This window comes from Sciurus vulgaris (genome assembly GCF_902686455.1).
Source record: "Sciurus vulgaris genome assembly, chromosome: 9".
Taxonomy (NCBI): Eukaryota; Metazoa; Chordata; class Mammalia; order Rodentia; family Sciuridae; genus Sciurus; species Sciurus vulgaris.
The window spans coordinates 34,967,497-34,987,860 of record NC_136469.1 but is presented as its reverse complement, the minus strand read 5'-3'; the positions used below and the strand labels follow the sequence as shown (position 1 = coordinate 34,987,860).

The 20,364-nt window shown below is 38.8% G+C and overlaps 1 protein-coding gene, 1 long non-coding RNA gene and 1 pseudogene across 5 annotated transcripts in view; 2 read left to right on the top strand and 1 right to left on the bottom strand.

Annotated features, from left to right (window-relative positions):
• Positions 1–11,406: 11,406 nt before the first annotated feature.
• LOC306669780 (large ribosomal subunit protein eL34-like) lies at positions 11,407–12,172 on the bottom strand (annotated as a pseudogene). Its single transcript has 2 exons — positions 12,094–12,172; positions 11,407–12,052 (listed from the first exon to the last, which is right to left on the bottom strand). The product of its transcript is annotated as a large ribosomal subunit protein eL34-like (transcript).
• A 1,250-nt stretch (positions 12,173–13,422) lies between these two features.
• PDGFC (platelet derived growth factor C) overlaps positions 13,423–20,364 on the top strand; it is a 207,514-nt gene continuing 200,572 nt past the window's right edge. Inside the window, exon 1 of one of the 3 annotated variants that reach the window (XM_079153535.1) lies at positions 13,423–13,844. In XM_079153535.1, the coding sequence (XP_079009661.1) occupies positions 13,727–13,844 (118 nt within the window). In that variant the 5' untranslated portion in view covers positions 13,423–13,726. The remainder of the gene's footprint in view (positions 13,845–20,364) is intronic. The other 2 variants (XM_079153534.1, XM_079153536.1) reach the window with 2 other exon arrangements.
• LOC306669527 overlaps positions 13,852–20,364 on the top strand; it is a 31,802-nt gene continuing 25,289 nt past the window's right edge. Inside the window, exon 1 of the long non-coding RNA XR_013766145.1 lies at positions 13,852–20,364. This exon is cut by the window's right edge and continues 23,440 nt beyond it. This is a non-coding gene — a long non-coding RNA (uncharacterized lncRNA).

Below are 20,364 nucleotides of genomic sequence, written 5' to 3'. Positions count from 1 at the left end.
AAAGGACAAATGATCTTGCTGATAAGCAAATGATGACACTTAATGGGGGTGGGAAGGGGGCAAGAATGGAGGAAGGAGGGACTGTATAGAGGGAAAAGAGGAGTGGGAGGGGTGGGGGAGAAGGAAAAAATAACAGAATGAATCAGACAACATTGCCCTATGTAAATGTATGATTACACAAATGGTATGCCTCTACTTCATGTACAAACAAACAAGATGTATCCCATTTGTTTACAATAAAAATAAATTTAAAAAAGTAAATAGAAGGCAAAAAAAGTGATTAATTGGTGCTAGACAGGGGGAAAATTCATGTTTGTTTCATTTTTAAGGTATTAATTCAGAGCTAATGTCTAAGATTTTAAGTAAATTTCCCAAAGAACATGAAATGTAAAGTGGATCATTATTTAATATGTGTACTTTAGGTATGGATATTCATTAAGCCACAATACTTCAAATCCTGTTTTAGTTTGGTGGCTCTTACAATTTTTTTATTTGGGCAGTCATAGTCAGTAGTTATTACTTAATAACTGTACATTCACATACAAATATACGTTTAAACTGTAACATACAAATTTCAAAATAAAAACAATTGCATTTAACGTCTTACTATCATCACGTGAAGAAGACATTTTCTTAGATGTTATTTTAAAAAATAATGGCATCTTGGATTAAAGAGCTTGGTTATTAAATAGACACTTATGAACCATCTGTTATGTAAGAAGTCTCTATCAAAAAAATTAACTCTGTTTAAACCAGATGCTATGAGTTTAGGCTATTTTTTAGGCCTTATAAACAACCTTCTGGTATCTGAATGAATGTTAGCACAGTATTTGTAAAAAGACTCATAGGTCTTTGCTTCCATTTCGAAGAGTGTCTATCTTGTCTTCTTTCTGGCTCACCAAATAATAAAATTATGTGCATAATTTTCACTTAAGTTTTAGATGTGAATTCACTACAGCTTACTGCTGTTTTCTATAATTTAGTGCTTCCTTCTACTAGGTTCTGGACTTTGACTGACAGCCAACCAAGAAAATGAACTCCACATGGTTCTAGTCATCCTAATTCTATCAGAAGTAGCTGATCATCCTGTTTCTTCCATGAAAAATTAGCACTAGTGTATCTGTATTTGACAACTTAATATTTTTGTTAATCTCATTAAACATATATTAAAGTATGTATTATATGTGGAATACCACACAGTGTTAGGTACAGGAGTGAGGATTCAAAGCAGGAATGATTAACAGATAACAATAAATGAATGAATGAAAAGCAAACTTTCTGCATGAGAAGTTCATAATCAATTTTAGAAGTTTATAATCAGCAGGAGGATATATCAATAAAACCACAAATACAACTGTTAATATAGTATAGAAAGGTTAAAATTTATCCTACAAAGTTTTTTGGAATAAGAGAGACGCTCACCCAGGTATTGTAGTTAATAATGGTGAAAAAAAGAGAGAGAACACAGAAAAAGTTTTCTTTAGTGAAAAAAAATTATTTAGCATTATTTTGATTTAAAGAAACTATTGATCATAAAATCAGCTGTTGAATTTTTAACAGCTTTTTGAGGAGGAGAAATGAAAAATCGTTGCTGAATTTCTCAGCAACTACTTGAGTTATCTTCCATTCAATTTCAGAAATATTAAGATTTTAAAAAAGTTCATCTCATAATTTACTCATTAAGTTTAGCTTTCCAATTCTGCAACTATTCTAATGAAATTGACACCAGGGCATTATAATAGGTTGGAAAACCTAATCTAGAGCTTATATATATATATGTTATTAAAGTAATAGTTATTATTATATTTTATATCATAATTATGTCCTTAATTATATTATATATTTTATATACTATATTAAATTTTTAATGATTTTTCCACATCTGAGATAATGGGAAGAGTTAAGAAAATACAATTACACAGTTGATTACAGATTCTGCATGTTTAAAATATGCAGAGCATTGTACCAAAAGCTTTATATGCTTTGTCTTATTTGATTTCCACAGATTTCTAAAGTAGATTCTGTTATTATCCGTGCACAGTGATGTGGGAAATATTAGATAACTGGAACACGTTTCCTCATTTGGCCACTGTGTTCATTATCATGATTTCAGTAGTTGGACCTTAATTGGCAGTTCACACTGCCTACAAATAGTGGTTGAATATCCTTTAGTAAATGAAGTCTAGTGATGGAATTGTCAAGTCCATGGACTTTAGAATTAGCCTACTCAAATTCAAATCCCAGTTCTGCCACTTATCAACTGCATGGTCTTGGGCTTCCTTTTTAACTGTTCAGTAACTTACTTTCCTCTTCTGTACCATCAATTATGATTTTATAATAGCTCTTTGATATGTTTGTTGTGTGGATAAAGGACTGAACATACAAGAATTCCTTACAACAATGCCTGGCACAGAGGAAAATTAGTTATTATTACTGATGAGTACAATATGTTCAGTGCTGGGGACAAGAAGATGAAAAGAAAAGTAAAATAGAAGAGAATAATTTCCATGTTTGATTGCATAAAATTGTGGAAGAAGCCTAAAACAAGAAGCAAAAATCACTAAGTATGAGTATATACATTATATTATGTCAGGAAATGACAAGATACAAAGAGTATGAACCTTGGACATAGAAGGAAGAGCAGATCCTTGCTAGGGCAGTGCAGGATTGATCCTGTAGACAAAAAGAACCTGAAAACTTTAGAGGAGGGGATCTTGATCTAACTAGATAAAGGAGGCAATCTGAGGACAGGCTAGAGGAATATAAGAACAGACAACTGCAGAGAGCAATTGGGAGGACTTTGGGCAGGGAGCAGATAACATGAGAAGACAGGAATTATATTTGAGGTGGAAAGAAAAGCAAATGAAGATTAATTGGATATGCAAAACAAGGAAGAACTGGTTAAATAAATATATTTTTATTTGCATTGTAACTTCTTGGACCCAACAGCTTGAATTAATGCTCCCAATAGATAGTCATCTGTATAAAGTCCAGGATCATCTCAAAGTTAGTGTCTAACAGTTAGAAACTGTTGTCTCTGACTTAAAATTCTCACCTTCACTAGAAAATAGAAAGTCATTGCACGTACTCAGCTTTTTCCTATTACTGTCCTTCAGAAGTATATTTGAATAGACCTCATGTATTCCCTTCATCTTAAGTTGTCAGAACTGGCAACACTTTAATGGTGATTTTATGGCAAAGTTTTATTACTAAGAAAAGAACACCAGATCCTTTTTCCTTCATATGGTTTCAGAAGATTCATTTCTCATTCTAGACCCACTCAAGAGTATTCAATCAAGTTATTGTGACGTTTTCATTGACCAAATGCCTGTTTCCTGTATGCTTGTGGAACCATCCCTTTGATATCAGACAAGATCAGGATGATTTATGTTTCATTGGTGGCAACAGAATTTAAAGTTACATATTTCTGATTAGGATAGTGTGGGGTTACAAAATAAACACCAAATACTTAACATAAATAAATACTTAATAAGTTTGAAATACATTTTTTGAAGCCCTATGTCCTTATCACTGTGTTAGATGATATGGGGCAATAAAACAATGGCTAACTGTGCCAGCTCTGGAGTCACTTGCTTTAATTCAAATTCTGGTTTCAATAGTAGCAAATTGAATTCAATAACACATTAACAGGATCATCGGTCATAATCAAGTAGGTTTCAATACTTACAAACTCTGTGACCTTGGACAAGTTACAAAACCTCTCTGTGGCTAAGTTTCATTCAGGAAATGCAAAGTGAAACCATAAGGAGGTATCATCTTATACCTTCAAAATGGCCTTTATTAAAAGGACAAAGATAATAGGCATTGGCAAGGAGGTAAAGGGGACACTTCTATACTCTTGATAGAAATGTAAATTAGTACAGCCATTATGGAAGTTTTTTTTCCTTAAAAAGCTAAAAACAGAATACCATTTGATTCATCAATCCCACTGTGAGAATTTATACAAAATATTGGAGTCAATTTGTTCAAGAGATGTCTGTACCCCCATGTTCACACATCAATTGTCCAGTTACGAAATCAACCTAAGAATCCATCAATAGATGAATGGATGAAGAAAATGTGATATGTGTACATACTAGAATAGTATTTAGCCTTAAAAAAAGATCACCAGAAATTCTGTGATTTGTGACAATATGTAAGAAATTAGAGAACATCATGCTAAGTGAAATAAACCAGGCATAGAAAGATGAATACCACATGTTCTCACTTATATATGGGATCTAAAACATTTTAACTCACAGAATCAGAGAGAAGAGTGGTTTACAGAGGAATGAGGAGACCATGGTCAAAGGGCATAAATTCTCGGAAAGGAGGAGTGTGTGTGTGTGTGTGTGTGTGTGTGTGTGTGTGTGTAGTTTAAGTCAGCTTTTTCATTGCTGTGACTAAAGGATCTGACCAGAACAATTTTAAAGGAGGAAAAGTTTATTTGAGGGCTCATAATTTCATAAGTCTTAGTAAGTCTTAGTCCAGAGAAGGCCAGCTCCATTACTTGGGACTTAAGGTGAGGTAGAACATCATGGTGGAACAGTGTGGCAGAGAGAAGCACTTTACACGGTGATCGGAAAGCCCCGAGAGACTCCGGGGGCCAGATACAAATATATAGTCCCAAGTCGCACCCCAATTCCCACCTCCTCCAGCCACACCCTACCACTTCAGTTAACCCTCAGTTAATCCCTATCAGAGGAGTATTTCGCTGATTGGGTTAAGACTCTTACAACCCAATCATTTCTCCTCTGAACCTTCTTGCATTGTCTTACACATGACATCAAGACATTTTGGGGACACCACATCTAAATCATTATATATATATATATATATATATATATATACACACACACATTTCTGTTGCACAAAATGGTGAAAGTAGTTAATAGCAGAATTACATACTTCAAATTTGCTGAGAATGAACTTCAATTTTTTTTTTTTACCATGAAAAACATTAAGTATTTGAGGTGACAGACATGTTAACTAGCTTGATTTAATCATTCCACATTGTATTCAAAATTGTAACATTGCTCTGTACTTCATAAATTTATATACTGCAGTTTATAATTTTTTTAAAACAGCATTTTTTGCTCACTCTCCAAGATATAAAATTAAAGAGGGGGGCTCCTATAGCCCCTAAACCAGGCAATAGATATTTCTTATACTAGTCTAAACAGGTTCTGAGGAATTTTTTCCATTAACAGAGTTGAGAATGCTGAGTGTGGTTGTATGTAGTAATAATAATCTTCAAGCCAAAGTCCAGCTAGTCAGAAAGAAAATGATATTACAAAGTGCTTTGAATTCTTAAAATACCATTTTTTAATAGAGCCATAATAAAATCATTTGCCTCAATAAATATGAATAATAGTAGCAATAATAAGAAGCTGATTATAATGTTTTTTATTTAGTTTTATGTGTGTTTTAAGAGCCATTTATGAAACAAAATATGAGATAATTTTTCCACTTGCAGTGGTATGAAAATGGCACCACTGGGCTCCTTTCACATGGTATTCCCCCTAGGACACAAATGGAATTTATCTGTGGAATTAGAATTTCAGTTGAAGACTTTTGCTTGCCTGAGGGCTTAACAAGTCATTAAGTCAGTTCATGTAGCAGTCTTTGTGCTTTGAAGATCTGCACCTAATCTTAAAACACCTTTGTAAAGTTATCAATGGAGATGCGAATTTGCCTCACCATACAGTTTAAGAAACCCCTGGATTTAACATCCAAAACACACTAATTAAAAAAAAAAAAAAAAAAAAGGTAAATAAATAGAAAGATCAGTAGAGTAGAACAGGGGAAAGGAAAGTAAGGGTAAGCACTAGGGACTTAATTTGAATAAATTATATTTCATGCATTTATAATTATGTCAAAATAAATCTTAATGTTCTGTATAACTATTATGAACTAATAAAACAAATTAAGATTTAAAAAAAACTCATGACACATAAATTTTAGTGAAGGTGGATTATATATCCTAAGGCCATGTGTAATTATTGGAATTATAGGGCAAACAGTATATTTAGTACTTGCATATAGAAAAAGCTGGAAAAAAAATTTTTTTTGTTAAATTAATTGAAGAATAAAAGAAAATGTTCCTTTGCAGATTATGTGAAGAAAAGAAGAAAAAAAGAAAAGAAACCTATGGGATACCTATGGGAGTTGCATAAGTCAAAGAGGCCTAGACTCTGACATCTCCAGTTAATCATAAATTGATTCTTCAAAGGAGTAACTTAGAAAACAATGTACTTCTCCTTAGTTATGATGCTTCAATTCAGTAGCAATTATGAGTAGGAAAGGCGGAATGATAATTTATTCCCTTTGTCCTCAAAGACAAGGAGGTAGAGTCTTATAACTCTCTACAGATGGTCTGGGCTAAGACATTAGCTGCATGACTAATGCTGGCCTGGATAAACAGGATACTCATGCAAGCCCACACTTTGGGTGGGCCTCAACCCCAAGGTCAGCTGACCGAGGCCTTAGTCACCACCTCTGCCTCAAGTGGCCCACATTCATTCTTCCTCAGACATTTCATTTAGACTATCCCAGAAAGGTAGCTGTCTGGTGCTATATTAGTGTTCTTGAACATGTGGGAAAGTCTGCCTATCTAGCCCTTTTCAAATTAAACATAAGGGAAAACAGTTACTGTGAAGAAAAGTTAGAAGAGAAATATAAGAAAGCTCAAGTAAGGATGTTTTTGTCCAAAGTTCAGGGCCTAAAGGTTGTCAGTCTGAAAGAAGAGTAGACAGGAAGGATCTGCAGTCAAACATTAACTCTACCTATCATTAATCCTGTCACTCTAGAAAAATGCATGCTCCTAATCCAGCTTCAGTTTCTCTGTAGTAAAATGGGGAAACCAAGACCTTCCTCAATGGACTAATGGGAAGATTAAATGAAAAACAATTACCTTAATTATTTTCAGTTTCTGGAACATAATAGATGCTTCAAAAAATAAATTTGAACATGAATAAATTTCCTCTCATTTGTGTTTTCTTTGCTTTGCTTTTAACTGTAAAACATTTTGAGCAGCCTGCAAGAGAAAAACATGCCCTTCTGCCCCTTTCCCCCCAATTCCACAGAGGACAATTGAAAGAAGATTCTGCTGATGAGAAAGCAGAAAAGGTGGTATAGAAAGATGCAGGATATATAAATGCAAATTGTGCTGACAAAAATAAATTTTGAGAAAGAAAAGTGATGCCATAAAAATGTTGCCAAGACTGTTTTAAGAAGAGAACAGGCGTTTTTATTATTATAAAGATGCTACGGGCAGCAAAATGTAATAATCATAATAGAAAAGGGGATAAAAATCTCTTGGTCTATCTCAAACTTCAAAAGCAATCCAGGGCACTTTTGATGTTGTTAAAGTCCTATTTTCCTTTCTGTTAGCCCACAAAATTTTTCATTTCATTTGGAAAAAAATTTAATTGACATATAGTAATTGTACATATTTATGGGGTACAGTGTGACATTTTAATACCTGCAGATAGTGCAACAGCACTTTTTAAATGTTTACTATGAAATAGTGGATGGAGACCATCCAGACTCTTTTACAAAGGCAAATAGCCAAGGGAAGGGTTGCATTTGAAATAATGATCACAAAGTAAAAGGGTCCTTCTCCCATGACCTTTGAAATAAGAGGGTCACTATGTGAGAAAAGAAGATCTGTGGTCATGACTTGACCTTTTTACTATGATTTGTCACAAGGCGGACAACAGCCTTCATATCCTACAAATGATTTCAAGGGAGAGAAAAATGACATCATAATGACTCTCAGACATGGCCAAACATAGTGTTGGGTTGCCGTCCACATTTTTATGGGATGCTCCTTGCTCTGCAGATTGTTTCACATTCCACCAGTGTGACTCTATAGAACAGTATGAGATTGGCCATTTGTTCTTGGCTAACAATATTATTTCCTTATTATTTATAACTCTGTTATGTTCGCTAGCTCTTTCTCTTTACCTTGGCATTCCACATGGGCCACAGTTTACCTCTTTGGAAGTTCTTAGCATACTAATCAAATATTAAAATTTAAAATGTGCTACATGTAGTTTATTTAGTTTCCTTGAAGTTAATGAAATTCCCGATACTTGCCCTAGCCAGTATTTTTCAAATACAAACCTCCCTACACACACTTCTTTTATGTTTATCAGTAGAACTTCTTCCTAAATCATAACAATAACAGGTAAAACAGGACTACTTTGGTTGGACAAGTTTAGAAAGAAGTGCCCATTTATCACTTTTCTTGAAAGTCATGAGGACATCCCTGAGTTGAAGCTGAGTAATATTTATTATCAAGGAATCACAATGAAAAACTATTGCCAACATTACCTATCATAGCTAACAAAATCAAAGAATTCTAAAGCTGTAAGATTCTAGACAGACTCCAACACACATTTCCTGTGTGAGGAAAAAGAAACTCAGGGGCAGAGAGGATCCCTAGATCAAGGCTGTTCTGTTTGTTGGTGGTAAAGCCAGGCTGTTTCTGATCTCCCATGTCTCAGTGAAATGACCTTTTGTTGTGCTGGTTCCAAGGTTACCAGGGCTTGCCTTTTGGGGGTTGCAGTTTCTGACTACTTACTTTCTCTGAGTTCTGAGTCAGACAAATATTTCTGAGACTCTTTGAAAAAAATCTGTGCATACTCAACCATAATTTCAAAATGGAAATGGCAGCTTTACTTCAATGAGAAAGGCCCAGAGAGTCACTTCAAGACCTGTCTTTGTCATTAATTACTTTGGGCCACACACTTTTAACTCCCCACCTCCCACCCCTCCCCGCCAAAAGTCAGAATTAAGTGTATCTGCTCCTTTGAAAGCAGGGCCTTAAAAACGTGTCTTTCATCTGCCACAACAGATACCCTTTCCTCAGATTAGCAGTTATGCTGAGATGTAAGGGGTGCCTGATACCTGAAGAAAAAGTATGTTTTATGATTTCTAGGTTGGAAAACCAGAGTACTGATCTATGCTAGATACCCAGAGATAACAGGTCATATGCTTCTCTAGACCTGAGGGCTGCAGAAAGTCGGGAGAGAAGAGAATGGCTTTAAGACAGAGTCCTTACTTCATTTACTTATTTATTTGCTTCCCTCCCACCGCCCAAGCACAGTCATGATTTGTCTGTGGCATTTTCTTTGCTTATTAATGATTTCCCGTGGTCCAGCCTTTTTGATGTGTATATGAAGTTGTTGCTTGTTACGCATTCTGGAAGCACAGTGGGCATTTAGGTGGAACAGAGTTTTCTGAAAGTTAAGAACTCATGCTCAATTACCTACCACTAAAAAACTCAAAAGTCCTGGGATCATGTATAATTAAAAGGAAGAAATACGAATGAAAAAAGAACAAAAATGATTAGTGAAAAAAATCTTAAAATAATTTTTCAGGCGTGCTTCTGTGTGTATGTGTGTGTGTGTGTTTATGTGTATGTATTGAAAAAGGGCAAGCGAATTTATATTATTTGATTTTCTGTGGAAAATGTTCCATGGTTCTGGTACTTCTGAGGGCTTCAGTGACTAGCTAAAGGAGTAGTTTATTTAAAAGCTTATTCTACTTGCTCTACTCTACTGACCTCCCTTCTCATTATTGTTATTGCTTCAATTAATTATAAATAATTATATAATAATGAATAAATACATATATGTATACATATATTTCATTGTGGTATATTCAAACATAGACATAGCATAATTTGGTAGATTTCATTCCCCAGTATGCAAGCAGATCTGGGAAAGAGGTGGGGAGAAAAAAGGAAGGTACTGGGGAATGATGTTGATCAAATTATGTCACGGGCATGTTTGGATATGGCATAATGAATCCCACTATTGTGCATAATTATAAAGAACCAATTAAAAAAAAGTCAAATCTAACTGGCATCTGGGCTGTCAGCCCAGAGTGTCCACTGATGACAATGAAAACAACAACAAAAAACAACCACCTTACTCCACTTTACAAAAAATTTAGTAGAGATACCTATTCTCTCTCCCCAAAATAATCCTGGTTAACAAACAAGTACAGGGGGCCTTGTTCTTCAGTAGAAGTTTATAGGTGGTGTTTTCCTGCATGCAGCAGGATGGCCAGTCCCTCCTAAGGTTTAAGAAAACATGAAAACCACAAAGAATGTCTGAAATTATTTTCTCTTGGTTGGTGGGACAGATGCCTTTCCTCAAGGAAAATGCCTCAGGCCAAAACAAAGCCAAATTCGTTCAAAATATATTGTTTGGTAATTGCAGACTCTGGATTTCATAAACTTTACTTTCAATGCAAGGATTTCACTTTTCTAGGAAAGGTTCATAAGTGAAATGGAACAGGAACACAGGCAGAGGATGAAGTGTTAAAGAGAGTTGACAATGCCAAAGGCTAAGGCAGTTCAAACAACGACTGCACAAGTACATTGAAAGGCAACCAGCCAATGTGGGTGTGATTTTGTCTAGGGGTCATTCAGGAGCACCTGGCTGGCTTTATTTATAAGGCAATTGTCAAATCAATCTGTAGAATATGGATGAGGTGAAACACAGAGGTGGAGTATTATTCTAGATCATCTGTAACTTTTCAAATACAACCTTCATGCTGAAATTCCAGGGAGAATGTAAGTGACTCCAATAAAGAAACCTGTCAGTCAGTCAAGTGTGTTTATTTATTATCCCCCTGTGCCAGGCACTGTTCTAGCCAATATGAAATGATACAAAATAAAGGGTAGTCATCACCCTTACATTCTTGTTAGAGCAAATGGATTAAAACTGCAGACACACACATACACTCCACGTGGGTGGTCAGGGAACTCAACTCTATGGATATGCAACAACCTCAATTAGAGAAGTCCTGATTAGAAAACTAAACATAAAATTGGAAACATTGAAGAATAATGACTTAGAAATAGATTAAAATGGATTCAGAATACCAGTCTTTTACATTTCCCATTATGATATTAAAATGGGGAACCACTCCCCTTCTTTACACATTTATAAGACACCTTTGGAACACATTTATTGTGCAAATATGGATTCCTAGGGATGATGTGGAAGAGCTGCTAAGGCGAATAAAATAACAAGGCTGTGTCCACTAAAGTGTAAATTTCTTAAAGTCAAAGACTGGGCCTTAGTTGCCTTTATATCCAGTACTCTGAAGACAAAAATGGTAAAGGGAAAAATGGTGAATGAAGGGGAGTGGGTGGTAAGGATTTCAAAGGACAATAGAATTTATTATTTAATTTAATTTAATTTAATTTTCTTTCACATTTTGCTTTTTACTATGGGGATAGAACTTGGAGCCTACCACGGGCTACGCACATACTCCATTATGGAGTTACTTCTCCAGCCCACAAATTTTAAGAAAGCAGGAAGGAGAAGAATAGAATATACCAAGCAGAGAAGTCTGGTTGGTTGGCTTCAGTAGGTGTCTCAGTAGTATAGAAAGAGAGCTTGCCATTTTTTAGCTTGGCAGAGGAAGGGTCAGTTCGTGGTTTGGTCTAGTAGTACATCCCTGTCCAAAAGTCATTCCTTAGTTTTAGGAAGGTTGTTATCTTGGTTCTGTATTGGAGCCCAAAGGCCCCAATGGTTGGATTGTTTGTATTGATTTACTTAACAAAAGGTTAGATGATGATTATGATTTGCCTGCCATAGCACTTGTGTGATATTATCATTTTTTCATTTTGATTTTTTTAAAAAAATTTCCCCAAGGCTTCACTTTTTTTATTTCGTTTTCTGACTCTGTGCTTGTGCCTTCAACACTTTCACAAGGATTTTCTGCTCCTCGATAAGGAAAGTACACTTGATCCTGTCACAGACACATGTAGCACACATGGAACCAGCACAGGCCCCGCTGACATGTTTTTTCGTTTTAGACAACCTCCTGAGAACTTTAGGGCTCAGCACGAACCCCTCGAAGTGGGGCCGGGCACGCGCCACATGGGATTTTGGTGCTTTCTCAAGCATCTTGCTATAAAGGCAAAGGATTCTATTACCAGGGGTTCTGGGAGGCTTAGTTTTGGTAGAGGCTGCATTGTGGGAGAGCTTATGAAGGTATGTCAAACGACAGGCCCGTCTGTGAGTTCCTAGACATAATTCCTAGTAGTGCCTGATGTTAATTTAATACCGACCAAATAGTGGGCAAGTTTTCGCAGAGCACAGACATTGGCCCCTGCTCTTAGCACAGTGCCGGACACAGTAGGCATTCAATAAATACAGGACTGTATTTGTTCAATGTTAACTATTTGGGCGGTTTGACTTTCCTTTTGTTTTCTGCATCCTGCTTCGGAGAGCTGCTTATTGGAGGGAAATCTGAATTCAATTTCCCTTTTCCTTCAGTCCAGAAAGTCTGGCCACGGGTCCTGGCATAGTCCTTTGGGAGCGGGGATCCCCTCGGAAATAAATGACGAGCCACAGTTACTGAGAGCGGGAGGAGGAGGGTCCCACGAGGTTCTTTCCCACTTCTTTCTGCTTTCGCAGCACCCTTCGCCACCTTCTCCTGCTTTCTACTTGGGGCCAGGGGAGCCCTGGGGAAAGGAAACCGGGGGCCGCCCTGGCGGCATTCCTCGCCGGGCCGTGTGGGTCCGGTCTGCGGCGAGCCCCGCAGCACCCCGGGTCTGTGCCAGCACCTGTTGGACAGCCAGCTGGCGGCCAGGGCGGCGCGAGCGGCCACGGCCCAGGCTGCCCCTCCCGGAGGTGCCGACCCCCGCCGCCCTCCCGCCGGACCAAGGATCGGCCTCCCCCGCTCCGCCAGAGCTCGGCCCACGGCCCCCACCTCCCAACTGCCGCCGCTGGGGGAAGGTAGCGAAGGGGAGGGGACAAGCCAGATCCTCCCGGCCGCCCGGCCTTCCCTCTCCGCCCCGCGCTCTCCGAGACGCCGCGCGGAGCCCCGAGGTTAGCGCCGAGCCCCAGGCGTGGGGGAGGGGACGGGGCCTGACCCGAGCCCCGCGGTGACCCGGCGCTGCCCAACTTTCCTCGGCTTGGAGGAGCCGGGGACTCGCCCGCACAAGGTGAACTTTGGTCGCGGAAAACTCAAGCCAGGTGCCGGGATCCGTGCTGCCGCGTTCGGGACGCGCGCACAGTGCGCGCGGAGCTGCGAGTCGGAGTCCCGCGGCCCCCTCCACCCGCGCCGGGCCGCCTGGGCCCGCAGCCCCCGGCCCCGCTCCGGCGCCGCGGCCCGGGGGACCCGCGCGGCGCCCTCGTCTGGTTTCCTCCCCCTCCCCCTTCGGGGGTGGGGGTGGGGGTGGGGCGGGGAGAGGGGCGCCCGGAGAGCCACATCTATTGGCAGCTTTGTTATTGATCAGAAACTGCTCGCCGCGGAACTGGCTTTCAGACTGACTTGGCGCGACCCTTGAGTTTTCGCCTCTGTCCAGGCCCCCCAACTGACAGGTGCTCCCAGCAACTTGCTGGTGACTTCTCGCCGCTCCCCCGGCTCCCCCGCGTCCCCACCCCCTCTTTCCTCCCTCGCCTTCACCCCCACCCCCACCACTTCGGCACAGCTCAGGATTTGTTTAAACCTTGGGAAACTGGTTCAGGTCCAGGTTTTGCTTTGATCCTTTTCAAAAACTGGAGACACAGAAGAGGGCTCTAGGAAAAAGTTTTGGATGGGATTATGTGGAAACTACCCTGCGATTCTCTGCTGCCAGAGCAGGCTCGGCGCTTCCACCCCAGTGCAGCCTTCCCCTGGCGGTGGTGAAAGACTCGGGAGTCGCCGCTTCCCAAGTGCCCGCCGTGAGTGAGCTCTCGCCCTACTCAGCCAAATGCTCCTCTTCGGGCTTCTCCTGCTGACATCTGCCCTGGCCGGCCAGATTCACGGGACTCAGGCTGAGTCCAACCTGAGTAGTAAATTCCAGTTCTCCAGCAACAAGGAACAGAACGGTGAGTCTCTCCCCCACGCTCCCCCTTCTCGTTTCTCGCTGTGTGTGTTAATGTTGGCATTGTGCGTTGGTGTGTGATGTAGACCAGCCCGCGAGGGTATCATCGTCTCTCTCTACCCATGCAAATGCGCGCTCCGTTCATTGGCGTGGACTTTTGGAGGTTACGTGTAGTTTGCAACTTCGGGAGTTGCCACAAAACTTAACAGGGCAACGCGAGTGCCACTGCAGCCTCAGCTAGGGAGAGGACATTCTGGGAGCGATTGTGAACGTCAGTTCAAACGCACATTGCAGGATCGCGCATTGCCAGAGTTAGAAGTTCAAGAACTGCCTCTAGAAACGAATCCAAAATGAATGAGTCTTGGAATGTTTGACTTTTGGGAGGGAGGATGGTGGCAGTGGGGGCCTCGGGAAATGTATCGACCGCATTAATTGAAGCACTCTAGGTGGAAAGGCATCAATTAATCAATAAGTAGGTAAATATAGAGGTCAAGAGGCCGTGTGGACGTGCCTTAGGGTAACGAAAAAAAAAAGTACTTTTCTTGTGCTCACAGTCTTTTTTTTTTTTTTTTTTTTTTTAAACGTGCCTTTGTACTCCAAAGTCCTTACCTTTCTGGTGGTGTGTTTTTTGTATGTGTTAGTGAATGACTGCTATTTTGTGTGTGCTGGAAACGACTTAATCCTGCATAGGAAATGAGAATTACTTTCAGCTTTCAAGTGTACCTGAAATGTTTAGAAAACTCTCAAATGCAAGTTCCCTTGGGCTGGGATTGCACAGAGCTGGAGAAAGGCTTCTTTCATAAAGCCAGAGAAGCTTCGGGGTGTGTAATTTGCTTAGCCTCTGAACCCCATATGATTTACATCATTCAATTTCTAAACTCTTTCTCTCTTGATCTACCATTATGAAGTCATTTTTGAGAATCCTTTGTAAATAGAAATTTTATACTGCACATGAAACCACAATGTTAATGTAGGCTGTCTAAAATTGGAATATTAAACACTCTGTTTACAAGTGGTGGCTCTGCTGTGAATGTCATGTGTTTACAATGCAAGTATACTATCACTTCACTAACCAGGTGAGATGAACACAAGCAGCATACCTGGAAAACCAGAATGCAGTGTACTCTACTTTTAAGTCACATTGACTTTTTCTTTATTTGGGGGAGGTGTTTGGAAGCTTCAACTCTGCATTTAAACTGTATAAAGTGTTCCTCTCTAAGAAAGCACAGAAAGTTCTAGAGTACAACAACAGATAAAGTAAGTATTCCTGGGATATTATTTGTATCTGTTGCTTGTGCATGAAGACATAGGATCACATTTGTCAGCCGATATTAATGTGACTCCTGCTTGCAACTTGCTAATGTGATGGCGCATGGCACCTGCAGGCTCCTTGAGCTGCTGATCAAAGGGCAGCCTGGGGATCTACCTCTAATCACAGGACCTGCAGAGGACTGGGAGAAAGTGATCAAAGGAGCCACAGCACCAGCTGTACCCAGGCAGGAAGCAGATCAGACCAACCTTTGTTCTTTCTCATGTAAAATAAATGTTCTATTCAAAATATTGCTTCTTACTAGACAGGCTTCTCCATATGACAATAGTGCACAACATCCCTAGTCTCTGTTTTCCTTTTACTCTTCTGGTTCCATATCATTTCTCCTACTACCATGACTTGGCATCTCCTGGATTCTCTTGCTACCTGTGCCTCTCTGTCCTTTCCTTGCATTCTCTCTTGTGATCCACATGCTATCATTATTTTACAGTGGGCCCCAGAGCTCTTCTGGGTTATTGGCCACTTTACTGAGTAGGTTCATACTCTAAGAAGAGGTGAGTTCATTAAGCCAGGGCCACACACATTGCTGCCATCTGAGGCTGGGCGATTTCCATTCCTAAGATGCATGATGCTAAAAATAGCTTGGTTGTTTCCTAATCTGTGGGCAGAGGATTGGGCTATGTTTAGCTCCTGGACATTGGCAGCAGGAAATAACTAGAAGTAGAGGATCTACTCACCTTGTAGTTTTTAGTCTAAGGAGAAGTGGCACTAGCCAGCACTAGGGGGCAGTACAGAGCTATTTTTCTGCACATGCTCAGGTTGATTTTATGCTTCATCAAGGTTCCAAGATTTGAGGATAACAGGTGGGTACTGAAGAAGATCACCCTGGAAGGAGAGTAGATTTGGTGGAATAACAACAACTTATTTTCCCTCTTCCTTGACTTCAAAAAGTTCATTCTCCCTTTTTTTGGGGGGGAGGGTAAGTAGGGATATTTTTTGTCTTCATATTAAGTTACAATTTACTTTTTATTGCTTATTGCTCTCTCGGTTCTGACAATTATCTAATTCTGTAAGTGCACACCCTCCTGAGAAAACCACATAGAAAATGCTAGGGGTCCAGTTTGTGCATTGCATCATTTTGTGAAAGGTCTTCCAAGTACTAAATATGAAATGTCCAAATTGATCTACTGGGATTATAAGAGCTCATGTCTGCTTTCAAGGATCCCTCCCCATGATACTCTCTTTTCCTGAGTATTCTAAACTCTAAAATGGTGTTTACTAAATCAAATCCCTAGGCTTTTTCAGTTTCAATATTAACTTGGCATCATAAATGAAATTAATTGCTATAGCTTTGCCATAGCCAATGCTAGATACATGGATTTAGACTGGAATATGTGTTCAAAATTAGGGATCAGTGTCATTTAAACTATTATTGGTTACCTGATTTTTCACTTACATTAGTACTGCAACTTTTCTTTTACTGTAAAAGTAGCTTTATCCTCCAGTAATACAAGTTGCATTTTTGTCTCCCCTGCCTCCCCTGCTATGCTGGGGATGGAACCCAAGGACACACATATTTTAGTACGTGCTCTACCACTAAGCTACTTCCCAGCCCTAGACCTTCTTTCTTAATCTTACTTTAAACCCTAAAGTCTCATCTCACATATAAAATGAGGGTCTCCTGATTTAACTTAAGAAAAGAGATAAAAGATAATGCTGACTTGCTTTGAGGGTTTCTGATCTGTAAACTTCCTGTGTGACCATGGGAAAAAATGTCAGTGGGCACTGATTTGAGATGTGAATGTCTACCAGGAAACGATTAAGTCCTGGGATGGTGTTTCTGAGCTGCAACAGAGGCAATCATATATATTCAGGAAACAAAAAAAAAACAAAACAAAGCTTATTTTTTCCATGGCATATACCCCCAAATAGATGATAATCGCAAAGGTGATGGACCAGTGCCTCTTCCACCTTGTTTCATTGGTGAGTGATTTTAGAACCTGAAACTTCTTGCTTTTTCCATTTTCCATAAGCATTTTGAGTTTTGAGTTGGAATATACTTCCATTAATTAAGCTTAGTCTTTTTGAGCATAATTTATTGTAGACCCTTCTTTCTACAAGGGCTTTGTAACATGTGGGGCAGTTAACTTTGGGGACAGTGGTCCCTAGGAAGGCCTTTTTGCTGGTCTCTTGTGTTCGGATTTTCAGCACCCCTCTTTTTAAGTTATTTTTTTTCCTACCACTGACAGTATGCCCATGCCTGGCCCCTACCCCACTTTGGGTGATAGCTTCAAAGCTCTTTTATTAACAGACAGATAATCACAATATTTAGAATAGTGTCCAACAGTAAATAGGCTCTGCCAGAGGACTGAGGGGACTTTCCTGCAAGTCAGTCTATAAGTTTGGGTACATGACCTTTGGGATATTTATTTTCGTTATTTAAAAGCTTTAAAAAAAAAAAAAAAAAAAAAAAAAAAACTTCCTCCTGATTTTCTGTTCTGTTTGAGAGAGTTGAGGAAGTTGAATAAATAAAGTACCATTATGTAATGGTGAATTTTGTTTTTCACAGTAGGTGATTTTAAAAAAGCTTCACTCTTTTATATGGTAACTTTTCCTCCTCTGCCAACTGTTATCTTCTCTGTTTAACTGGAGGTCTTTATATTTAATTCTAAAAGGTGTTCAGAAAGTGTGAAAGGTGTGTCAGAAGCCTCAGGAACAAGGTATCATTTGTTAATTACTTGTAAATAGAAATTAGGATCCCACTCTAAACACTTTCTCCAGTGGTCCATGTTGGTGGGCCTCTCATGCACCTAAATTTTAGATTTGTCTAGTCTAATTCCATCTTTCCTAACACTTATTTTTTTACATATCTTCTTTGTGTTTGCTTCTGCTCAGGTTATTTTTTTAACCTTTGTACTGCTAAGAACCCAGTTTTATTTCTGAACATTCACATCTTTTGTAGAGACAAAATTTTGATTATAGTGTGATGTGTTAAAAAAATAAGTAGTCAAGGCATTCACGTATCAGGAAAAAAAAAAAATACCAAGACTACTGAACTTTTCCCCATAGTTTGCTTTGTTTCAGTCAAAATGGTGGAAGCCACAATCAAAGTCTCTTTATTCACTTACTCTAATTTAAATGTTTCTAATTGTTTTATTGGAAAGCTTTACACAGAGCCAGCCAGCCAGAATCTGTATATAACCCCAAGTAATCTCTTTAAAATTCTCTTATTAAACAATCTGTGTTGTGTCATTTTTCTCTACCACTGTGCTTCACCCCCGCAAAAAAAAAATCTCTCTTTTCTTTCTCCTATGAACCTGTCTAGGGTTTGATCTTAAGTTGGTATGTCCGAAAACTTATTACCATAATGATTATTAAAATAATAAAATATTTCAGTGGGTTGGGAAGAACCTAGTGCCACTCCTCCAAGACCAGTGGACCAGCCATCTGAAGCCACAATGCTTGAGCCAGCCCAAAGCCTCTGGGACATTTTTTCAACCCTGCTGACTCTGCCCTGATTGACCCATGTTCCTATCATACTGATAGTTAGGCATTTTGCTGTATTTAGCTGTGATCAATTTAGTTCATATTGGTGGTTAAAACTTTTCTTTCTTGTCCCTGCTAGGCAGCTCAGACACAACCCATGATTTGAAGGACAGGAAGGGGTATGACTTCTCTCCAGCCTTCTTCCTGCAGGTTTTTTTAGTTTTAGCTCTGTGAGGGTCAGGACCTGGCAAGAGAGATGGGGAAGATAGACATGACACCTTTGGTCTTATAATTTCCACACTGTTTGACATTTTTTATAGGAAGATAAACTTCGCAGTGATGAGGTGTGCCAACTAGAGTACTACTTTATAATCTTGGTAAATGCACTATGTTGCCAGTTGAACCTGTACTGACCAAGTGGGTAGGTTCCTAGACCTGGCTTCGATTACTCTCTTAAAAGTGCCATTGCTGCACATACCCCAAAAGTGGGGATTTGATGTGGACCAAGGACTCAAAAATGGTGAATAGATATCAAGACTGCAAAATGTGAGTGCTTTTCATCTTTTGCTTGTGGCTCACTGATAACAAGTACAGGTTGAAATCAGTAGCAAGTTGTGTACAAGAACTGTTGGAACTGAGAGAATCCAAAGGGCCTGTCTCCTCACTGATGTGCACATTGAGGCCTGGAGAGTAGAAATGGCTTTGGCACACTCTTGACGCGATGGTAATATTGCAAACTGCTAATGTGACGATGTATTTTTCCTTATGTTGTAACCAATTGGGAAAATGGAATTATGTCAAAATTCTGACACTTCTTATAAAAGCAGTCATGTTAGAAGGTTGTATGTTTTGTAAGTTGTAAGGTGAGATAGGAATCCTTACTCTTGAAGCATTATTTATAAGAACACTAAGAAAAATAATCTCATAATAATCATATTAGATTACATAACAGATTATCTGGTTAATGTATCATAATACTTCTGTTGGTATAGAAATCTGAGTTTGGCAAATGACTGAAAATGATGACTTTAAAAATGCTCCCATTGCATGTTAGAACCTTATGTTAAGCAATTACATCAGGTCCATAGATGAATGACATTAATATCATATTTTGGTTTATTAATGAGATGAAGAGGATGGTTGGCATTGGCATGCTTGGTTCTACAAGGGTGTTTTATTTTTATGTAATAGGATGTTTTATAACATGTTGGTAAAAATATCATAGAAATTAATAAATAATCATGTTCAGTCAGTTCTAGAAAGCATAACTTGTTATTCTTTGGAAATGAATTTAGTGAGTGAGCCTAAATTTTATTTATACTACATTATATAGCGTATTCTATTTAGAAATCCATATTTATCTTTAAGGTTAAGAGCATCAGAAAATAGGTTCACAGCAATGGACTAGTATGGCTTCCCTAAAATAATATTAATTTAACTTATTAAAAATTTTTTGAGTTTCCTACATTGGAAAACAAAAGGACCTAAAAATTATAAAGATAAAATAATTATAAAGCTGAAATAATTGCATTTATCATTAAAACCGAGTTGCTAAGAGTGATTTTTTTTTTTTTTTTTGGTAACATTAACACATCTTGTCTTATCCATCATGAGAATACACTTAAATTTTAATTTTTTCTGATGTTCATTCTATTTTGCATTAAATTTCATGTGTTACTTTCAATCAGTAATTTCTAGTCCCCTAGTGACTGTATAACCTTCTCCTTGGACATTTGCCTGATTTCAAAACCAAACCATCTTTTGCCAG